At 40.7% G+C, this 22,596-nt stretch overlaps 1 protein-coding gene across 7 annotated transcripts in view; it reads left to right on the top strand.

Moving 5' to 3' along the window:
- Positions 1 to 22,596, top strand: part of tcf12 (transcription factor 12) — an 84,881-nt gene that overhangs the window by 18,808 nt on the left and 43,477 nt on the right. For all 7 annotated transcript variants that reach the window (XM_087172465.1, XM_087172464.1, XM_087172466.1 and 4 more), the window contains exons 4-5: positions 1,119 to 1,192; positions 6,553 to 6,655. In XM_087172465.1, the coding sequence (XP_087028591.1) occupies positions 1,119 to 1,192; positions 6,553 to 6,655 (177 nt within the window). The remainder of the gene's footprint in view (positions 1 to 1,118; positions 1,193 to 6,552; positions 6,656 to 22,596) is intronic.

The raw sequence follows: 22,596 nt of genomic DNA, 5'->3' as shown, positions 1-22,596 counted from the left end.
AAAAGTTCTGTTTGCTGCTTGCTATGTTGTTATTTTCCTGAGCATACACAATTTCTTTCAACTTGATATTTTTTTATATTTGAAGTTGAAAATGAACAAACGGTATTGCATTATACGGAGACAGATGAAATTACAACAGGGACAATCAATAACTTGGAGAATGTTGATGCTTTACCTGCTCTGCAATTATGTTTTGTTTGCGTGGACTTTGGCTGTTACTGCAACACAATATTGTCTCATACAGCAGGAACAATTGAGGCATCAAATATTTTTTACTGACTATATCACATAAATTAGATTGTAAAGATCAGTTATTATATTTTTGAACATATGCCAGATGGTCTACCTTCGCAGTTTAGTTTGAGTTATTGATTTTATTTGGTTTGTTTTGTTATTCTGTTCTGTTTGACTTCTGAAACACAGAGGTTTTCTTTAACTTAAAAAATTTGTTAAATTAAGTTTCAGTGCTCAGCTGTTTGGACGTAGCCTGGCATACATCAATGCCAAATCATGAAGCTGTAACTTCCTTCTTTTTTACGTCGAGGTATATAAAAGAACTCTTATCTTTGGCTACGATTCATGTAAATAAATGACACCATTAAAAATTATTTTTGTGTCATGAAACATAATCCTTGAGGATATTAATGAGTCATTTTTCCTTTTCATTTCCAAATGGGAAAAACATATTTAAGTTGTAAAATCATATCCCTGTCATGAAGGGAGATAATGTGGCATTACTTTGACTATTATAGTATTTACTTGAGTGACATGTTAATCAGACCTTAGATATGATGTAAGTCTTTGCCAACATTTATGCAGGTCACCTCTGAAGAATGCAAGTGGATTCATGATTTTGACCTCTGACTGTGGTTGTGAGGCCCCTTCCTGTTGAATACAACCACAGAGACACTGCGTAGTTAATGACCAGATCCTTGTCCTTGTGATTCAGTTGTTCACAACGTCTTCATTCTGTGTGTGTGTGTTTGTGAGTGTGTGTGTGTGAGAGAGAGAGAGAGAGAGAGAGAGAGGTACAGAGAATGTAGTAGTACTGCATGTACATTCAACTATATGAGTAATCTGGACTTGCAGACTGAGTTGTGAATCTCTGTCTCTGACAGGTATGGATGAGCGGACCAACCAAGCGTCTTGGGCCCCAGGTGGCGAGTCCAGCCCTTCCTACGAGTCCGCCCGGGTAAGATGACCGACAGCTTACCACCTCTTGAATGACCTTTCTGCTCCACAGCGCATCATTTAACACATTACATTCAACATCATTACATCAAAATGGTACATTCACAATGCCGTGTTGTATGACCTGTAATGGACATATTTCTCTGTGACAGAATGTAGGGCTTAATATACTGATGGCTGTTTTTCTTTTTGCCGATCTGAATTTGTTGTGCAGATGGTATGCAAAACTAGTTTCATGGATCTGATATAGCCTGCCAAATGTAAAAAAATTAAAGAGAGAACAAGTGCCCATCCAAGTTTCTCAGAGCAAAAGGCGACATCTTCAGATGTCTTGTTTTGTACAACTTTCAATCCGAAGATATTTAATTTAGAATGATATAAAACAGAGAAACAAAGCAAATCCCCACATTTAACAAACTGGATTCAGAGAATTCTCTGTGTTGTGATCAAAATAGCTTCTACTTAAATTTCTATGGATCAATCGATGATGTGATTAATCAAGTAATCGTTGTAGCTCTAATTACCTCTACCATGGAGGTTCTGTTTTCATCCATGTTTGTTTATTTGCCATCAGGATTAGGCAAAAAGTGCCGATCCAATTTGCACTGATGTTGGTGGAAGAATGGGGCCTGGGCCACAGACGAACCCATTAGGTTTGGGGGAAATTCCGATAATTTATTGTAATGTATTTACAGTAAATTTTATTTGTCACTGAAAATGGCAACCAGTTACTATTTGACTGAATGCTGGGAAACATGACTCCTGCCTCTGCCCTGAAGCAGCAAGGGGTAAATTGAACCAAAATGAACCAATTCATCCACAGCCATATTTTCAAAAGTAGCCTATTTAAAAAAACTAAATTCCCTCTGCGAGAAATACACAAATTTAAACTGTTTTCTGTTGTACATCCAAATACTCTAGGACTGATATGAAGCTGCTTTATTATTCTGCACTGTGCAAGGAAGGTCAGTCTTCTGTGCTTCTGAGCAATTCAATACTTCAGACTGTATAATGACATTTTGTTTACGATCACAGATCTACACAGAAGAAGAAAATGAGAATTTCATTTTAAAATGATCATTAGTTCCCTTGAAGCAGTGTAAATTATTGACATTAACTTAGATATTTGAGTTAAATATTCATTGTAATCACTGTAGCCTGATTTTAGTGTATTGCTTTTTGTAAGGGGAAGTCATGCTCAAAATAATTTCAAGTGTGATGCATTTGTATAATAATAACATAATAATGGGTAACATTGCATGTTTAAACTGTACTTCCATTGTTTAGTCGAAGTGTGAGCAAGTGTGAACAGCTCTTCCCCTGTTTGTTTGTCTCTCACACATTGGTTGTTCTAGATGCCCTGTATGAATTTCATTTAATGTCAATCTCCTGTCACTTTCTATTAGAATTCAGTTAAATGTCAGAGCCACTCGGGCTGCGTTACCTTGTTTATTTCTCTGTGCCCTTCCCGAATGAACATCTACAGGCTATGGTAACATAGGCAGCTTGATTTGAATTATAAGACAGAGACGCTTGAGATATCTTTGCTCCAGGTGCATATAAATGAGTGTTTCTGACATTGCAAGGCACAGCATCAGCCAGCAGACAGCTGTTTGCGCCTCCATAAGGCGTGCACTCAAACACTCATATGCCATATTCTCCACACTCACACACAGCTGCGTACACACCTTATATTGATACAGACTTGATTTATATAGCGTATAAAATTATATCCTATCTATCCTGCTTCAAGAAGTGAGTGACATTTCTTATGAACCTCGTGGTCTATAAAACTCTGTTAAATGATTTCAGTTTTTTCAATGAAAGATGCATTTTACGACTGTTTTATAATTCACATCACAGCTATGACCGAGGGCTGTAATAATGGTAATAATATAATAACTACATAACAAAGAGCTTATTAGAAATGTGTTTTTTAAAATAAAGTGCCTAATCTTTAAATGAAATGGACAGTGTATCTTCCCCTTTTCCTCTTAATTCAAATCTTACCATATTCTCTTTCTTTCCCTCTTAACCACTCTCCTACTTTTCCCACTTATTTCTCCAACTCTCGTCTCGACTCTCTCCTGTGTGAAGCTCTCTTACTGACTCAAGTCTCAATGAGTAGCATCAAGTGACCAGTGCCATAAAGGCTAGAAAAGCTGTGCTGGTTACAATAGAAACACTCAGTCAAAATTGAATCATTGTCAATAATTTATTGGATCTGGTTCCAGATCCAGACTGCCGTCCAACCATTGGTGACCTCCAATATAGAACCAGTTTATTACCAGCTGCAGAAGTGGGGCTGATATCGTTTTCACCTTGTGAGTCTGAGTCTGAGTGGGTGTGTGTCATCATGGCAAAATGTGGTCCTGGAGATACCTACTGTAGCGAGAACTACCACAGAGGTTTGACTTGCCGTTACAACGGCCAGGACCACTAACAAACCAAGTGACATCAATGACCTTGATAATGACGCCACTGAGGTTAAATATCTGGAACTTCTCACCAGACGCTCAGAAATGAAGAGACCTCTTTGATGAGAGCTGAAATGTTTTATCTACAACCAAGTCGAGTTGCCCTCAAGTCAACCCTTCTAGGATTTGTTTCTAAATGTTTGCAGAGTTTTTTTTGTTCCTGAGATTTTAAGACGTCTCCTGCGCTGTCAAGACCCTAATTCTACTTTTCCTTGGTTTTAAAGGCAGAAGTAACAACAACGTTGAGCTGTAGAACTGACTCAAGTGTTATTCTTTTAAACCTTGCTCATGGAGGATGAAATGTGTTTCAGAGCGACAAGTTTCAACTCATTGCTTTGTTGAACAAGAATTTGATAATTGATTAAAGTGAGAACTATCTTCTGAAATTTCCTAATCTACGCTGTATTCACAGTGTCTGTCCAAGGCACTTGGAAGAAATCCTCAGTGCTTCATCTTTCAGTCAGTTACAAAGGGAATTCAGCGTTGTCCCTGAGCTTGTTTGAGCTGGTGCGCTACGAGTGTGTGATCAGTCGACTGTGAACACTCCCGAGCCCTGCCGTGCTGACCTTGGCTCCCAGCCAGCCGCTGTATCCTGGGCAGCTGTGGCTGTAGGCTGGCGGTCTGACAGTCAGGGCTGTGCCCACCGCCACCGCACAACAACCCCCACTTCCCCAGTGCCCTGCCCCGACTTGATACTCGACCCCACACACATCCATCATGACCATATCATCACTTCCCAAGCTGCCACATGCAGCCACACGTTCACCTGGGATGCAGCACAGAGTGCGGAAGAGATGACTTTTTAAATGCTGTGGCGAGTGATTGGGGGACAAGGTGTGATCTCAGGTCTGCATGCTGCCACAGTGATCTGACAGTTATTTAGCCAGTAGTGCTAATGTAGCCCCGTGGCAGAGATGACAGCGTGTGTTAGTGTCTTGGATAGATGTAGGCCACCAGTGTTTGGGAATGATGAAGGATCTGTGATTGATGATCTAATGATCCTATAGGAGCAAACACAGTGTGCTTGCATTGACACACAAACGTGCACAGAGAGCCTGGATGAACCATTATCCCCCCACCTCCTTTTCCTGCTCTGCTAACCTACCCTGCTAGCCTTTTCCTGCTCCACAGTGGTAGTTGTAACGATCAAAGAAGACCTGAAGTGTTCATTACCATCAGGTGCTTTCTAAGATTCATTTTAAAGAACATTATTTGACATTTTGGAAAATATCTAAATCCCTTTCTGGCAAAGACTTAGATGATAAGATCACTACCACTCTCACATCTGTCCATTAATTTGAAGGCGATAGTCAGTGGGAAACAGCCAGCTCTAAAGCTCTCTAACTTACACTCTGTATGTTGTTTGTTTAATCCGTATACAAACTCAAGTGTAAATACAACAGTTGTAATTTTGCAGATTTTGTGCCAGTCTATTTCTTATTATTTCTTTTTACACTTATATTATAATTTTAATTATAATAAGATATTATAATAAGATATTTATACAGATTAAACTGAGATTTAAGGGTGCTGGTAGGTGTTTCTTTATCACTGGACAGAACCCGAAAGCTGTTTCCCCCTTCCACGCTTTATGCTAAACTAAGCTAACATACTAATTTAATGGACAATATGAGAGGGTATCAAACCTCTCATCTAACCACTGCCAGAAAGTGAGTAAGTCCCACAATGTTGAACTATTCTTTTAAGCGTTTCCTTTCCTCAAATGGTTTTTGCTTGCTGAGGTTAGCTGTGTGTAAGTCCATGTGTGTCTGTGTGTGTGTGTGTGTGTGTGTTAGTTTGCTAGAGCTTCTCACGGGGCCGCTGTTGTTATTGAGTCTGTTCATGGTGTGATTAACAGTGTGTGCGGCCTGGCAGAAGCACAATAGGAAATCTCTGAGGATTCCCTCGACACAGCACAGCACTCCACTGCCTTTGATATTACTCCATCACCATCCACTCACAAAAAAAGATGGATAATAAGATTTACTTTTTTTTTTTACTGTATGTTGAATGCAAAGGGTATGAGTTGGTGAAAATAGCTCTATAGAAATGCAAGCCCACTGCTGCTCAGTCCCTCTGGTGGGAGTTAATGTAGTTTGGGGAGCTGTATTTGACTGGAGCACAGGAGGATTTTCACAGGGCTTGGGATTAGCACTGTAACGGAATATCTTTTATTACATGGGACCCCGAGTTTTCAAAAACCATACTGTGACCGATATTTAGACCTAAGCCCCGGAAGCTGATAACTGTCATGAAAAGGCACTGTTAAGCTGCAGGAGAAAAAGGCAATTTTTTTAAGCTGCAGGTACCTGGGAATGATGTAGGATCGCATCTCTCTGTTTCTTCCCCTTGTATTAAACAACATTTTCTTATGAGCTACATGCATGAAATAGTGTATAAACCTGTTATCATATAGCTAAACTGGTAGAACCAAAAAGAAAACTTTAAAATGAATATTTAGGGTTTAGATGTTTTATAGATGTATTGTAAGAAAGACAAAGCTAAGGTTCCTACAGGTCCAGCTGTTTTCTATGAGCTAAGCAATTGACACAAACTTGCAAATGTTTACAGCTCTTATGTGTTTATTGGTGATGGTAAGTTGGCATATGAAGCTGATGTGTGTAACGATTTATGGCAAATACTGGGGTTTAGAATGTATTATGGATTTCTGATCCATTAATGTGCACCACCAGTTACAGATATAGAGATCTGTTTTTCTGCTCTGTCTCTTTAATTTTTTGGGGCAATTACGTACAAGAGAGCAGACAGTTCATTGGCATAACCGACCAGTTGTGCTCTCCTCTTACTAATTAGTGGTATGCCATAGCGCTCAATTAGTGAAGTTGCCCAATAATGTGCTTAATATTCTGATCTCTCCCCCCAGGGTTTTGCAGACAGCCCTCATTACGGTGATCATTTGAGTGACAGTCGATTAGTGCCCCATGAAGGATTGTCTCCGACACCTTTTATGAACTCGAACATAATGGGTAAGTAAATGATTGTCTTCAACTCACCCGTCACATGCCCTTTGGTAGTGGAAAGACATCCTGTAAAATAAATGGTCTGATTGAGGTTGAGGCACATTTTGCATCTGGAGGTAGCACTACTGCAAGTCTTGCCAGGCTACAGGGCTATTTTTTTTCCCCATCTCCTGCTGTCTTTATTTCCTCCCTTAATCCCCCTCCCCTCTCTGTATCTCCCTCTCCCTCCTCCTGTGATGACCCTCCCCCAGGCTAGAAGTCACGCCATCAGTATAGCTTTCCGTCATAAGAAGCTGTCTCCTAGACATCAAAACTGCCCTCAGCAACTTCCATTGGCAGCAGGGCTTTGTGTGTTTTGGGTGTGAGGTTAAACAGACAGTTGTACCAAAGACCCTCTCGCTGAAAGATCAGACATTTTGAATTTAATGTAGATGATTGAATGTTACTTTTTTTGTGGTCTTTGCCTTTGGGTTTATCATATAATCCTCATCATTTCATTTGTTTGCTGATATAGATAGGAAGATTTCTCTTTCTACGTTTTATATTTAACTTTGGGAACAGTGACTCCCTTTAATTATAGTGTTTCTTAGATCACTGGTTCTTGACCTTTCTGGTCTGATGTACCTCCACAACCCTATTGGATTATTTCTATCACCCCATTATCAATAAACTGGTTGTTATTTAAGATTAATAATTATATCAAAGTGAGTTTGTTACTCAATTTTGTTAAACATGGTTTCTTTATTCAGTACTGTAGTTTTAGTCAAGTTTGCATTTACACTTCCACTTGCAGTGACAGAAGCTGGACGTTTCAGCTGTTCATGCATTAAAAACTCCTTGGACTCCTCTGCTCGCTTAAAAGTTTTCACTGCAGCGTTCAGGTGTAACAACTGAACCAGGCCTGTGGAGGCATGTCCTGTGTCACTTTACTGGTTTTGTTACAATAAACATAGTGTCCCGTCCGTCCGTCCCTCTGTCCGTCCGTCCGTCCGTTTTCCGTCCGTTCGTCCGTTCGTCCGTTCATCCCATTATTATGAATGCGATATCTCACTAACGCTGTGCGAGAGTTTCTTCAAATTTGATGCATGCGTTCACTTGGACTCAAGGATGAACTACTTAGAATTTGGTGGTCAAAGGTCAAGGTCACTGTGACCTCAAAAACATGTTTTTGGCCATGAAGCTAATTATTACATAATTGAACACAAATATCAAATAGGATAAAATGATGAAGTGATGACATTTTATATTCAAATGGTAAAGGATGAACTTGGTGGGTGGGGGGATACAAGCGCGAGGCGGTAATTCTAGCTATTATTGTATTTTATTTTCCTCCTAAACACAAATATGTGGCTGTATTTATTTCTACCAAATTATAATTTGTATTTTGATAATGATCACAAAAAATACCCCCTTCTGCAACTACATACTCTATTACTGACTTGCAATATGTTCTCCCATTATAACAATTAAAGGCTGTATGTTATCCAGCTCTTTGGCCTGGCATCATTGTGATGTGTAACCACTCGACAGTTTTATGGCTAACTACATCTCAGCTCATTATGTAATGGCCCTGGAGACTGGTTTCCAAGCAAAGCGATTAGTTCACAAATGACTGCCGCTGAATTGAAACAAAATGTTATCATTCTTGTAATTGATCACATGACTGCTTCACATACACTGGATATCTCGCCGCACTTCAGTTGCGTCTGTAATTATACTTATGAGCTGCCTAATATGGATTTGATCTGATGCAGTGATATGTCAGATTTAGACGGTATGATTGTAAACTGGAATTGCCTGTGCTTATCTCATGCCTGGAATTCAAGATGAGTATGGTTTTATTAAACTGTTTTTCCACAATAATATTTGGGACTTACATGGACTTATGGAGTTTTCAGCAACGCCATTAAATCATGTCTGGAGGGTTATTACCTATCAACGAACAGGGTAGAACAACCATGCAACCATGAAATACACAGTTATGCTCGTAGGTAGGGCTCCAGTTGATCTTGAAGTAGAAGTAGGGCTGAATTCATTCAGTCTCTACAGTTTCTGAACTGCTCAATGGATTGTTCCAAGTCAGGTGGCATCCAAACATACTGAGTAGTTCCTGAACTGCTGAGGCCGCCAACAGGTGTTCTGTCAGGTGTGTGAAATTCTAGATTTGCTTGCTTTAAAGGGAAAATCAAGGCAGACGCTAAAACTTAAAAGTGCACTAAAGTGGCGTAATCATGGACTTGCTAGACTTAAAAGCCAGTCAGAGAGCTTTGCCTCCCTGACATCTTCCACCATGAATTCAACATGCTGAGTTGGCCAAACTGCTACCGTGAGGTCTGCCTAGAGTAAGTAAGTAAACTGTCAGATACACTGTGTGGCAGAAACTATGGACGATAAATGGCTACAGACATTCAGAAATGACCCAGAGGTGGCCGGCAGTCAGCTTGGTGTGTCAGAGCCCTTAGGACCAATTTATGTTTCCTGCCTGTTATTCAGTGTATTGTCCCTGATGGGAAGTGCCCAATACATAACCCTAATGTCATACTTTCCACATTTACATGAATATGTTTAGTCTGGTATATCAGCACAGTCAATCTAAACCATGCTTTGTATTTTGAAAATGCAACAGTGATTAGATTTTCCTTTGGAAAAACAACTGACTGAAATATTTTCTTTTGCTCTAGCAAAGAATATCAGTCCTCACTGTAGTCAAGCCATTTCTCTCATCTTGCCCATTAACTGAGCATTCATACTACTGCTTGGCTAAACAGCTTACAGATTTAATTTATTTGATTTAAAGATCTCTAGAGTTTGAACACAATGTACAAGATCAATCTGGAGGAGCAACAGTTGAAAAACAGACCACTCCGCTGCACAATCCACTGTGAAAGTCTGATCCTCTGTGACCTCTGTGGAATATGCTGCTGCTGTCTCATGTACCCACCAAAAGTCAAAATAACAGTAATAGTGCAGATCAAAGAAACCGGAGGCAAACAGTAGTTAACTATGTATTACACTGTGTTCTGATCTTGTATATTATGATTAGCATGTGGTTGGAATTGGGTCTGTATATGGTAGAGAAAGTTTGGATTGTACATGCACATGCTATAGTTGATATGCACTGGATTTAGACATTAAAGACCTTAAAAGACATTCAAATCAACTCCTACTTTGCTACCTCAGAGATGTAAACTTCTTCATTGGTGTATCTGCCTTTGATGATGTATCCTCTTGAAACACACTGGAACAGTGGACCTTTGTTCTGGTAAAACATTCCTGTGAGCCACAACCCATACTGTAACCATACCTGATTACAAAAACACTGGACCACATGGATTCACTGTTTAGTTTTGCACTAATGCACGAATAATCTTTGACTGTGGGACTATATGCAATGTGAGGCGCAGTGTATTCTTGTATATTAACATTACTTAGTATACTGTCAACATTTTTAAATGTACTCAGAATGGCATGGTTCACAGTGAGCAGGAATTCTTTTTATGCAGGGAGGTAATGAAAAACATTAATCATGTCAGCTTGTATGTAGTTACCAAATAAACATAGCCTGTTGAGATACATTTTGATTAGAAAATGCCCGCCATAGGTTCTATGGATGTCAAGGAGTCAAAGAGAAGTTATAGTATACAGTCACAGTGTGTATTAGTTAGCTGTAGAAGGTGGCTTATTGTGTATTTGGTAAATGACATGACATATGAATTGAATATTGCAGCTTTGTTTTATATATAAACTTGCAACAACGGAAAAATAAGCTGATTTACAGTCCTTTGTTGTGTAAAGAAAAGCCACTTTGTCTTTTTCCAGTAACACGAACCTCTAACAAGTGATTTCAAACAGAACTAGAACAGACCTCTGAAATGAAGCGGTCCCAGTCTGACTAGAAAAGCGTGTGGGAGTTTGAAGCTGAAGAATGAGGGTTTCGGTTGAATGCCGGGGAGCCACTGACTGCTTAACGATGACTGTTCTCCCCGGGGGCTGGCCCCCATGTTAGGGCAGACTATCTATCAGCTGGTCTGGGCTTCACTTGCATCTTAGCCCCACCCTCTTGTGCTACAATCCTCTTACTAACCTGCACGTCATCCACTGCATGCTGCCCGACAGGTGGCAGCCACATTGTTCATGCTATTGTGCTATAGACAAACTTTTTAAGTCTCAGCCATGTGAGTCCCATTGACTCAACCGCTGGTCACATGCGTTTAAAGAGGCTAAACTCGGACAGTCTGCTGACATATCATTCTAGTGATTCCTATGGCCTGACAGACAGTATTGATAGTAGTGATTGTCACACAGATATGCCAAACATCTACTTAAAAATGAATTACAACAGTTGGAAAAGGTTAGACTGTATGATGGATGGTTCATTTACCCTGGTGCACATAAGTATGTCAATGTCAATTTAGTTACAAAAACACTGTGGCACTGGTTGAGGGTGGGAATCACAGAGTAACTCGATACTATCACAATACGTTACACATGATAACGATGGTACGATACACTCCTCGTCATGAAGCCTGCGTGTGTTTATGCCCGGGTGTGTGTCTGTGTGTGACAGTGAAAGACCTGCTCTCTCCTGGCTGTGGACACAGCGCTGGGTTGGCAGTGTGTGTGTGTGTGTGTGTGTGTGTGTGTGTGTGTGTGTGTGTGTGTGTGTGTGTGTGTGTGTGTGCATGTGTGGGGCCTTAATGTCACATTGTCTTTATTGATTTTATTTATGCCATGAGTGTTATAAAAGCTGAGGAGGGCACAGCCTCTCGACTTGAAAGAATCGCCTCTGTGATTTGTTTCCTCCCGCTTTCCTTGCTATATTCCCCCTGTCAGTTTCTCTTCTTCTTCACCGTAAGTTTATCATGGTTCATGAGGCGGCATGAAGTAGTGACTCTGCTAAGTCATATTAGAGTCCATTTAGAGCGTCTACATGTTTTAATTAAAGATATGGATATTTGGTGCCAGAGTATCAAGGTGAAGTATCACAAGAGGAAATAATACAGTGCTGGTAGGACTGTTCCCGAAATTCAAAAATTTTCAAGTCGCCAGTTTAGGCTGAATATTGAACTTGCATGTTACTGGTTCCTTTCATCTGTCATGTGCATATGGTTCCTCGTTTTTATCATCTGTTGATATTTTTTGTTTTTATAAATATTTTTTAAGTTTTTTTCTTCAACACGTGTTATGTAAGATTGTGAGAAATTCATTTTTCACTCCTTCACCTAGTTAAAACACAGTCCTGTGCGCCTACAGAGCAGCTGCCTCACACTGAGCTCCTGCATGACTCCTGACAGCCTTGTCAGTTACATTGTACGGCACATTGAACCAGCTTCTGGTGGTTTGGGTAATTCTGAGACCAGACTCGGTTCATAAAAGCTTGTCGCCTCCCATGCTGTAATACAAGGCTCTAACGCAAAAATCTTTTATCCTCTAACTATCCTAAGATTACACATTTATCTTCTTAAACTTACACAGTCGTTAATCGCGGTTGTCTCATGTACCTGTGCAGCTGATGAGTTCAATGGGTGTAATTCACTGAACCTCACTTCTTTCTCTGTATGTAGTAATGCTTGACTTGAAGTCTTCTGCAGGTCTTGTAATGGAGGGTTGGCTCTCATTCAGTTGTTCTGATTGTTTAGCCACAGTGATAGCCAACAGTTCATAGCCCTGACAAGGGATGGTTAGATCTAATTACCTGCTGAGATTTTGTCTTGTGGTGTCGGCTCATTGAGGGGAAGTCAGTGGGGGAGGTTGATTTCAAACAATCTGGGCAATTACCACAGGCGATGAGTAACAACTGAGGGAGCTGCACTCTGCTCCTTTATTTCACGCTATATTGGGATTGTGGATGTCTCTGTGTGTGTGTGTGTGTGTGTGTGTGTGTGTGTGTGTGTGTGTCTGTGTGTGTGTGTGTGTGTGTCTGTGTCTATGTCTATGTCTGTGTCTGTGTGTGTGTGTGTTTGTGTTTGTGTGTGTGTCTGTGTGTGTGTGTGTGTGTGTGTGTGTGTGTGTGTGTGTTTGTCATTATTTACTTAATGGACTGCTCTTGTTTTCCACTAAGTGTAAAGAGCCTTTTGATTCTTTGACCTATCCTCAGATAATACTTTAAAGTTACTGTGCTGATTAGCAAAACAGGGTCGTTGCTATCTACAGCTGTCAGTGGTCACAGTTTGCATGCTTTTATTGGAATAGAGGAAAATAGGGGTAATGTCACCCCTTGCCACCGAAATGAGCAGGCATAAGCAGGTTTTTAAATGCGGGTTAACCCACTAATAAAAGCCGATCGACTCCTTTTCCACTGCCATTACAGTTTGCTTTTCTGTTTGGACTGAGGACACACACAACTGCCTACAGAGCACAGACGCAGTGGAGAAACAGTGAGCTGCTCGCTGCCGTGCAAACTGGTAAAACAGATCTGTCACATCTCATCCCTGGCGTGGTGCTCCTGTAAAGTGTTGGAGTTTTTAAAACATACTTTGGGGCTGGAGCTCACTCTTTCGTCTCCAAATGCAGTGCAGCCGCAGTGTTTCTGGCTAAACAGCACCCTGCTGGACAGGTGACAGGTCTGTCTACAGTGTCTGTGTGATCTGAAAGACGTTACAGAAGCAAAAGGGGCAAAAATTAGCATGTTCATCGGGGTGTTGTGCTTACACCAGCGCCGATCGGAGCCAGAGCCCATAAATAGCCGTGTCTACTGCAGTGTCATTTGAGTGTGGATACTTATTGCACCCTTTTCCATTGCCGACAAAAGCCCAATGGGTTGGCAGGTTTTTTGACCAGTGGAAAAGGCGCTTTAAAAGATCACTCCTTATCTATCTCTTGCTCTCGAACATTTTCAACCTTTTCCTTTGGATATTTTTAAAACAAAATTGGGTTTCATGTTGGCTGTCACTGCGTAACTGTTGCATTGACTGCTTTGCATCAGTTCTTTCCAGCCATGTGCCTGAGGACATGATATCACAACTGCTGAGTTGTAATTCCACACTCACGTTTCTCTGGTGTGCTTCATGCATATTACTCATACAGCTTTAGCCCTGCATAAAAGCTAATCAGCTTAATGCCTTCATCAACACACGCACAGAGCCGCATGCATCTTGCTCCCAGCCCATCGACATACACATGACTGTAATGTGTGAGCGAGCGGTTGTGTAGCTGTCCTGTTTTGTCTCTGTATTGCCAACTTCAAAGACTCCACATACACAGAACATCATAAGTAATGATGAGATACTTTCTTTTATTTTTTCTATTAAAGCTGTATTGCCTTAGTCTGTATTTCCATCAGTCACTTGGAGTTTTCTGTTACTATTGGAATTAATTATGCAAGCCCAATAAGAAAAAGTGTGGACCACACAGTACTAATGCTTAACACATAAAATATGTTTTTGCTTCCCAGAGACAAAGTTTTCCCAGAGCTGGGGAGACTGTAGTACGCAGCAGATTTCTTTTTGACAACCACTTATTAAAATGTTTTGTTGTTCTGTTTATTTTTTGTTCACAGGAACAAACAACTTAACAGCAACACAGAACGAACAAACAATCAAGTGAGGCTACTGAAATGTTTTTCAGACTGTACTACAAGTGAAGACTCCCTCTTTGAACTTGCTCTCGCAATTTCTAAGAACTTCATTGATCAATCACTGATTAATTTGCCGTTATGAAATTCTGAAGCTCATACAGGGTTAATGATTGATTTGGCTTTTGAGATGCAAAAGTAACATGTCACTTGAAGGGTCCAGTAACACATTACTTCAGAGACTAATATATTTGCTTTGTGGTCTGTAATAAATGATAGACTTGTCACCCTAATCTGAGAAACCTTAGAGCTCGATATCATGAGGGCCTCAGTGAGAATTTAAAACTAATTTCAGGGACTAAAGCAATCAAATAATCTCTGACCTTGTTTGTTTAAAATAATTTGCTCGCTCAGTTCCATTTGTTGGCATAAATTGTCCCAAGTGACTGCATAATAAAATAGAAAAACAATCATGACCAGTTGTTAACAGTGTATTATGTTAATAGGACTTGCAATATGCAGCATTTTTGCATTACGTTCTTTTTGGGTTTGTGTTGCCTTTTTTGCTAAGAACTTTTTTCAGCTTTAATAACAAATAACTTCTGATAACAAGCTGAAACAGATACTGCCTTCATTCAATCTTTTTCTGTTGCCAGCAATACATCTGGGAAAAAAGCCATTGGTAAAAGCCACAAGCCAGAGGGAAGGTAATAAGTTGCTGGTACCCAAGATTTTCATCATGTCAGCATTCAGTAAGGGTTTGATGGTGCAGTTACCTTTTCTTTCCTTTTAAGTTGTTTCGGTGTCAGTGAAAAATATTTTAAGATACAAAAAAAAGACATTATACAACCATTCGCCATTGTGTATTACATTGGGGGAAGTAATCTCTTCCAGTCCTTCCCTTTTCTCATTTCTAATTGTTCCTCAAGGCTTTTTGTGAAGTGTCAAATCCCACGTCACACTGGCATCCCCAGTGTGTTTTTACTGGGGCAGGTGTCATGTGCTAATGCTCGGTCCCATGGGATACCCTCCTCAGACCCAGACTGTGATTGTGGCCAGGTGCTGTTCAGGTGTGCAATCAGTTTCCACTGCAGTGTGGGTCACAGGTGCTGCCAGTGCTGCTCCCTCTCCCCACACTGTCATTCACACCCATACACACACATGTATAGTACATTCACACGTACAATATATTGCTAGCTCTCAGGGTAAGAGCTGAATACAGTATTATCTCCAACAGTTGTTTTGCAGGAACCACTTTATTTACAGTGATACATGCAAAATGTATATATCCGCTCTATATATGACAAGAGCAGAAAGCAGAGAAAAGAAAGACGAGGAGATGTGGTGCAGTACAGTTTAGCGGATGTAGCCAGTCATTATGCAGAGCTGCAGGGTGTGCTTATCTATTACTGCGGTCAGTCGAGCATGAAGAGCTGAAGACGAGCTGAAAGGGCGCAAATCCCTTTTCTCCTTCCCCATGCCGCCCACATCTCCCCACTCATCCCAGCCGTCCCCGCCCTCATGCTTCTCTCAGTCCATCTTGGCCCTGCCTGGCCCCTTCCTTGTCTTCCTTAGGCCCTGGCCCCCAGCATGCGACTGGTGATGCTGTCCAGCTGCACAGGATCAGCTGTAGTCTCAGTAGGCCCGGAGGGCTGTAACTCTAAAGAGGAAAGAAGAGCTTGGGCATGGCCAAAATACGATGACACGAGTCTGTAGGAAGCAGCTGCAGGGGTCAGAGCTCCATGACTGTATTTATAAGGTGTCTTCATGTAGCTCGTTTCAGTCACTTCACTGCGCTTTATGTGAGAGAATGCTTGTGATGCATGTTGAATTAGCAATGCCGAGGGCAGCTTTGATGGTTATATGGCCTCAAGATACTTGTGCACAATTGTATATACATGTTTGCAGATGTTTGCACAACACAAAGAGTCAAATTCTGTTTAAAAAAAAAGAAAGTCTGAATAGAAGTTTTGATAAATCCACATTCTGTAACTAAGACCGATTGTGCTTATTTGCCTTTTTGTATATCTTACATCTTTCTTTATCCGCTCTCTTGCTCTTCCCCTCCCCCTCTGTTCTCTCGTTTCTTTCTTGCCTCATGCTGCCTTCAGTTGATGCCAAGAAGGATGTTAGAGATCATTTAATATGAGGGCAAAGCTAAAGAGGAAATGATTCATTCAGAAAAAATACTGTTAGTGGAACAATTAACCATTGCTGAATTTAGCACTTGATGTTGCTTTGCTGACAGCACTGAGTAAAGAAAGCTGAACATACTGTATAAAACTGTAAACACCAACAATGCCAGTGTGTATGTGACTCAGTATTAATGTGGATGGCATGGTCTCAGGTGATCTCTAAATAAAAATGAACAGTGATGCATTTTGCGGTGTTGGCGTTGACTTCAGTGCTTTTTGAATTTAGAGATGTTGCCTTGAACTTAAACTTTAAAACTTAAGTTTAAGTTCTTAAGTTACCTAAGATCATCCACCGTCCACCTTGTCTTTTCAAGAAGGAGGCACCTTATTGGCGGATAGAAGCACTTGCTTGATATATACAGAGCAGTATCCAAGTTCACATTTATGGAGATGAGAGATGGCGGCGACCATGCTGAGCACAGACTGTTCATTAAGAATGCAGTGGTCTGCTTGTATTAATCACAAAGGGGATCAACTTCAGGGCTGATTTGGGTAAAACTCCTCCAGTAGAATTGTTGTTTGAACCCAGGTTGGGCACAGATGGGGTTTGGGTTAGGTAATTCATTTTAGCCCTCCTTCCTTTCTTTTTCTCGAAACCAAGTAACTCTAACTCAAGTCAGGTTGTAGGTGAATGCTCTACACTTAAACGCTGTAAACTGAAAGCCACTCATTTGAAAATACATCAAAGGTTGATTCCTGGTTGAGATGCCACAAACATCCTGGCATACAGTTGCTGGTTAATTCTCTTGCGCACCGCTCCTCTCTAACTCCCTCCTCCATTTTTTCCACAGTCACAACTGCTTGTCCAGGCGTCCTGTGTCCATGCTGGGTGTGCTGGCAAACAAAACACCAGATAATGTTGCACTCCTCTCTTTCGGACTGTGCTGGATCGTGATTGGTTAATAAAATGCAAACATTAGTTTCGCCTTTACTCCCACTTGACAATGCCTGACATTTTCTCCTGCGCTGGCACAGCCCTGGGAGTGGGAAGTGTGGGAAGTGTCGAGAGAAGCACGGCTCTGTGAGACTGTTTCTTTACTGCCAGGAATATGGAGGTGGGAACGTACTTTTTTTTGTCAGCTTAAAATAAAAATAAAAATAAAAATGTCTCTTAAATGGCTGCTACAGTTTATGCCCACATACAATGCCATCCTCCCAGAGATCACTCATTAAAAGATCTATCCCCTTCAGGCTTTTTTTGTGTTTTATTTAGTGCAGGCTTGTGTTCTTAGACCGAAGACTGCTTAGGGTTTGCAGGGGTTTTCTGTGTAAGGAAATATGCCCCCAGTGCTTGGAGCTGGACCAGCATTCCTAGCCCATGTGTGTATCCTTCCTTGTCCTTCACCTCGGCTCTCTGTTGTTTCACTGTTCAACAGTTGTTTGGCATCTAATACCAAACATCAACACATACTTTGATGTTACACCCTGACTTAATTCTAATATCCAACTGGGGGACATTTCTCCAGCTTGTTAAATGTGCTCTTGTTCCCCCGGACGGCGCTCTAGCAATGTCGACAGGGACGATGGCGGGGAGCTCACATGTGAATGTGTGATGCAGGGGAACACGTTACTGCTCCTACCAGAGCAGCATCCATTACAGTGTTGGTGTTCACATGGTGGGAGACGTTATTAGGGAGCTCATCGCCTTTCTCCTCTGAGAGAATGGATGTGTGATTATGAAGTCATCAGCCATGAACCAGTGAGGCTGCGTAGAAGCACCCCTCCTCATGGGTCCTCAGGGTGCCATTGATTGGTGACCATGTGTTTGTGCCTGATAGACTGTGAAATGGTGTGTTGCTGCACGGCTGTGTCACACCTGCGTCCCACCAAGGTGATTGATTGGTTTGGTCATGTGGAATGTTCCCATCTGGTCTGCAGTAATGCATTTTTTTCCTCATTTGTGAATAACAAGCACTGGCAGGAGAATAGTTGGGCTCGGAAAAAGGCAAAGGCCAAGCGAAAACATTTTCCCCTGTCCACCTCCCCTTTTTCCTTTTTACCGATTTAGAAAAAATTTAAATAGACCGAGCCATGGCACCTGATTATCTGGGGAAGGAATAAATACAATCAGGAAATCCACATATCTCTCACACCGAGGTGGATTTTTAGGAGAAAATAAACTGTTTAGCTAGTGCGATGGGAAGCAGCTCCTGATATTGAAAGTCATACTTCAGGGCTAAAAATGTGCCATAAAACGAGGGATATGTTTCATCTTGCTGAGAATATTTTCTTGATTAGTAAACCCTTTCAGGATTTCTAGCCTAGTGTAAAAGCGATGGAGGTACCCCCTAAAGCTAAATGTGTTATTTTGTTTCTCATTCCTGCATTCCTCCTGGTTTGATTTCTCTTAATCCTGGTCCCTCGCCTTTAATTGATCTATTCATTCCAACTAATGGCTAATTACACATCAGGCTCCATGAGCAGATGCATTTATCATCATAGTACGTAATAATCAGTGACATTTCAACAAAGAAAAAAAATAAATATGCAAATAAGAACTCATTAACATTTGCTCTTGCTGTTTTGAATAATGTCACTGCTGACAAGGCTGCATGCAGAAATTGATGTTGAGCTCAGGGCAAGGGAGGCATGTTTCCGTAGTGTTTAGTGGCTCCATCATGTTTCTACTGTTGTTCCTAATGCTGGGCTGTAGAGAGACTGTAGAGGGGCCGTCTTCTTCCCCCAGCCGCGGAGGAAGCTGATTTGTTGCACTACCTCCTTTTCCTGTTTCTTCATCCGCACGGACCTAACCTCTAACCAAGCGAGCTTTTATTTACTGTCAGATACAACCTGGTGGAAACACCAGGCTGCTTTGACAGGATGGTTGTACACAAACTCTTGAGAGAAGGAAACAAAAGGAGGCATTTTTAGAGAAAGTGTTCATCTGTCCAAGTGCCATCTCTTGTTGCCAGAGGAGTGTATTAGTAACTACAGAGCCTGTCTAATTTTACTTCCAAGGTGTCCACAGAGACTAAAACCTGACTTTACATAGGGTAGAGTATTATGTTGCCAGTTTATTATTCAATTGTCTGAGAATCTAGACCCGAGTCCATTCCTTTTTGTGGAATTAAAAAGAAAAACAACAAAGCCATTTAACAGCATTTAAATATTGGAGCTTCCAATAGAGATTGTAAAAATTTCATAAGAAACTTTTTTTTTTTTGCCATGAATTAGTCGAGCCAGGGGTCCGACAATAAGAAATGGTCTATTAACTTGATAGGAATAATGTTTTGTGGTTGGGTGCCATTGAATTCATCACATGGGAACATGAGCAAAGACACACGGACACCAACAGCAAACACATGCGTGTTCAGAGAAAAAAAAAAAACAAGTGAGCTGGCGTGTGATAAGTTCATTCGTTTTCTACATTAACAACATTTCTTCATCCTGTATTATGTGTTTGTTTTCATGGTCTTGGCTTTCCTTGGAGCAAGAAAAATGGACTCGTTTTCTGGATGGAAAAACAGAGGCTCTTGGAATGCATCGGAGAGGCAGTGAAGCACGCTCACTAATTGGCTGTTTTTATGGCAAGGGTTTTGAATTGATCCCTGGAGATGCTTAGGTCACTACCTCTCACATTATTAAAATAAAGGGGCTCCACGCAGTGCCATGCTGTGCTGTACTGCAGCCCCGTGATCAATAAGGAGGCACACTGTGAATGACTATGAAAGCCAGCTCACCTTTTCCTTCAACAGGATTTCAGCACCCTAATGTTGTTTATTCACTTCACTAGCTCAGCATATAGGTAACTGAGGTTGACCTTCAATCAATAAAATATCAGCTAAATTTTCTAATTATACAAAGTCAGAATTTGATTAAGAATTTCTCTTTCTTTGCTTAATTTTAAATGATCAGGCTAGTCCAGTAAAATATTTTATTTTCATTAATTTAACTAGCCAAAGCTAGCCAAACACATTGCTTTTTAACTTGTGAGCTCTGTGTTAAATGATTACGCAATAGTCTAAATTATTCAGTTATTGTAGAATTACAACTGATGTGAACAAACACTATTCTTACATGGAAATCCTTTTCCTTTCCAAAAATTAGAGTTCATTAATTAAGTTAGAGAATGCGTCACAGTAAAAGTATTGCTGGCACTTGAATGTATATGTGTATATTGTATATATATAGTGTATTGTAATTGACGGGGTGTAGCAGTGCTTGGTGAAGAGGTGTGTGGGGTGCTGTGTATGTTTGGAGTGAGTGAGTCCACTTTGTTCAGCCAAAGCATTTTGGTGTTAATGTTGTTTTGAGGACGATCACTAAACAAAATGTCACTCCCAATCAATCATGTGGTCTGACACCACTCGTATTTTAGACTGTGGTTGTTGCAGAATAAACAGCGTAGAATGCAATTTGGAGCAGCTTGAGGTCAAACTCACATCTGTAAGGTTGCTGGTTTAAACTTATGCAACCGTAGAGAACATCTGGGTTAGTGAAAGAGAAACAAGCCTTATTTCAATTAGATCTGTCAAGTTCTCTTTGAGCAAAGCCCCTAACCCCCATCCTTGGGAGTGTCGCTGTGCAATGGCCAGCGGGATAATGGCTGTGTGGGACGGTGGTATCAGTGTATATCAGTGTAACACAAGGTGTTGCAAGAACACAGCAGGATTCATCATTAGGAAATACGAAAATGTGGAACTGGAGACCTGGAGGTGCTCATCCCGACTGAACTGAGCAACCATGCAAAGAGAAGGAGGACCTAAAGGATAACTGGCAAAACTGTGCACTTCCTTTGCTGCACTGAGAGACCTTGGCAGAAGAATAAGATATCAGTGTAACACTTGTAAAAATTTGGGCTGTATGGCAGAATGTGTTGAAACAAGCCTCTCCTGATAAAAGGCACATGACAGCAGCCTGGAGTATGGAAACAGCCAAAGACAGAAATCATGAGGCAGAAAGACTCTTGGATCTGACGAAGCAACAGTTGAACTCCAGTTGTAATAGAATGTGCTATATTTAGCAGAAACTGGGCAGAGATGACACCATCTCTAGGAGGCAAATTATTAAGATTTATCTGCCTTACTCCGCCAAGGACTTTACAGTGGCATTATCATTTATGTACTGACATCTGAAACGTACTGTTGAAGCCTCAACAAAGTGTCTTCACAACGCATATGTCAAAGTCCTTATTGCAATGATTGAATGCTTTTAAAATCTATGTAATGACTTCACGATATCTGTCCATAGATGCTCGCTGTCCAGCTTGACTGATCCTGTCATTCATTACACTATTGAACGTGCAAAGCTCATACAAATATAGACAAGAAGACCCAAAGCTACCGTCAAAAATGCTTTTGTAGTGTTTTGACTCAGGGAATTGAATAGTTTGAATTTAGATATTTTTTCACTCTCATCAATTTGTAAACTTTTTGGGAGATTGCAGATGGTAAATGCTTTTTCTAGTTGGTCTCATGGCTGCAGGATTTTAGGTTTTGACTACTATAAATGGCTGATGAGCAGTTTTAGCTGGCTGGTTTGAGACAGCTTGCTGCAAATGACTTTTTTTTTGCCGCGAAAATATTTTCAACTTTTTCCCTCACTTTTGTCTGCTCGGACACATTCTGTAAACAGAAAGATTTTGTTGTGCAGCAAAATGCTTGACGATCATAGTTGCACCTTCACGCCTCAGAGTGATATGCTAATGAGCAGCTTCACAGAATATTTTAATCAGAATTGATGGAATTTTTTTTGCTCATGAGAATGTTTTTTTTATTGCTTTGGGGATATACTGTGTGATGGCAGTCTGCATATTTAAATTCATGTTATTGATGGTGATTGCAGTAATTACGCCGCTTTACTCATGTTGCTTTTCACATTTTGTGTCTCCTGCATCTGTGATGTTTTAAGATAATGAATTTTGCTTCCTATCAATCACTGCACTTTAGACTCATTTGTGGGCCTGTGACACACACACACACACACACACACACACACACACACACACACACACAAACAAAACTTCAAACACAAGGTTAGTCCTGTGTAGCTCTGGCTTACCCAAGAAATAATAATAACAATATTAGTGTTGCTCTTGTTGTGAGGCTGTGATCACGCAGGCCTGCTCAGAGGAAGGAAAACAAAGCATTGCTAATACCAGGCCTGTAGCTCATGTGAAATTGATGAATTGGTTCCTCTTATGGTTTTTGATTTGTAAACTAGTGTTTCAAACTTAAAAACTTCATGCAGGGAACTTAAAAATTAACAGCTTGTTTTTAGTTTTTTTTTTTTTTTTTTGG

Source organism: Seriola lalandi, unplaced genomic scaffold (genome assembly GCF_002814215.2).
Source record: "Seriola lalandi dorsalis isolate HSWRI2012SDOR001 ecotype SW California unplaced genomic scaffold, Sedor1 jcf7180002052942, whole genome shotgun sequence".
Classification (NCBI taxonomy): domain Eukaryota; kingdom Metazoa; phylum Chordata; class Actinopteri; order Carangiformes; family Carangidae; genus Seriola; species Seriola lalandi.
This window is presented reverse-complemented; position numbering and strand designations above follow the sequence as displayed.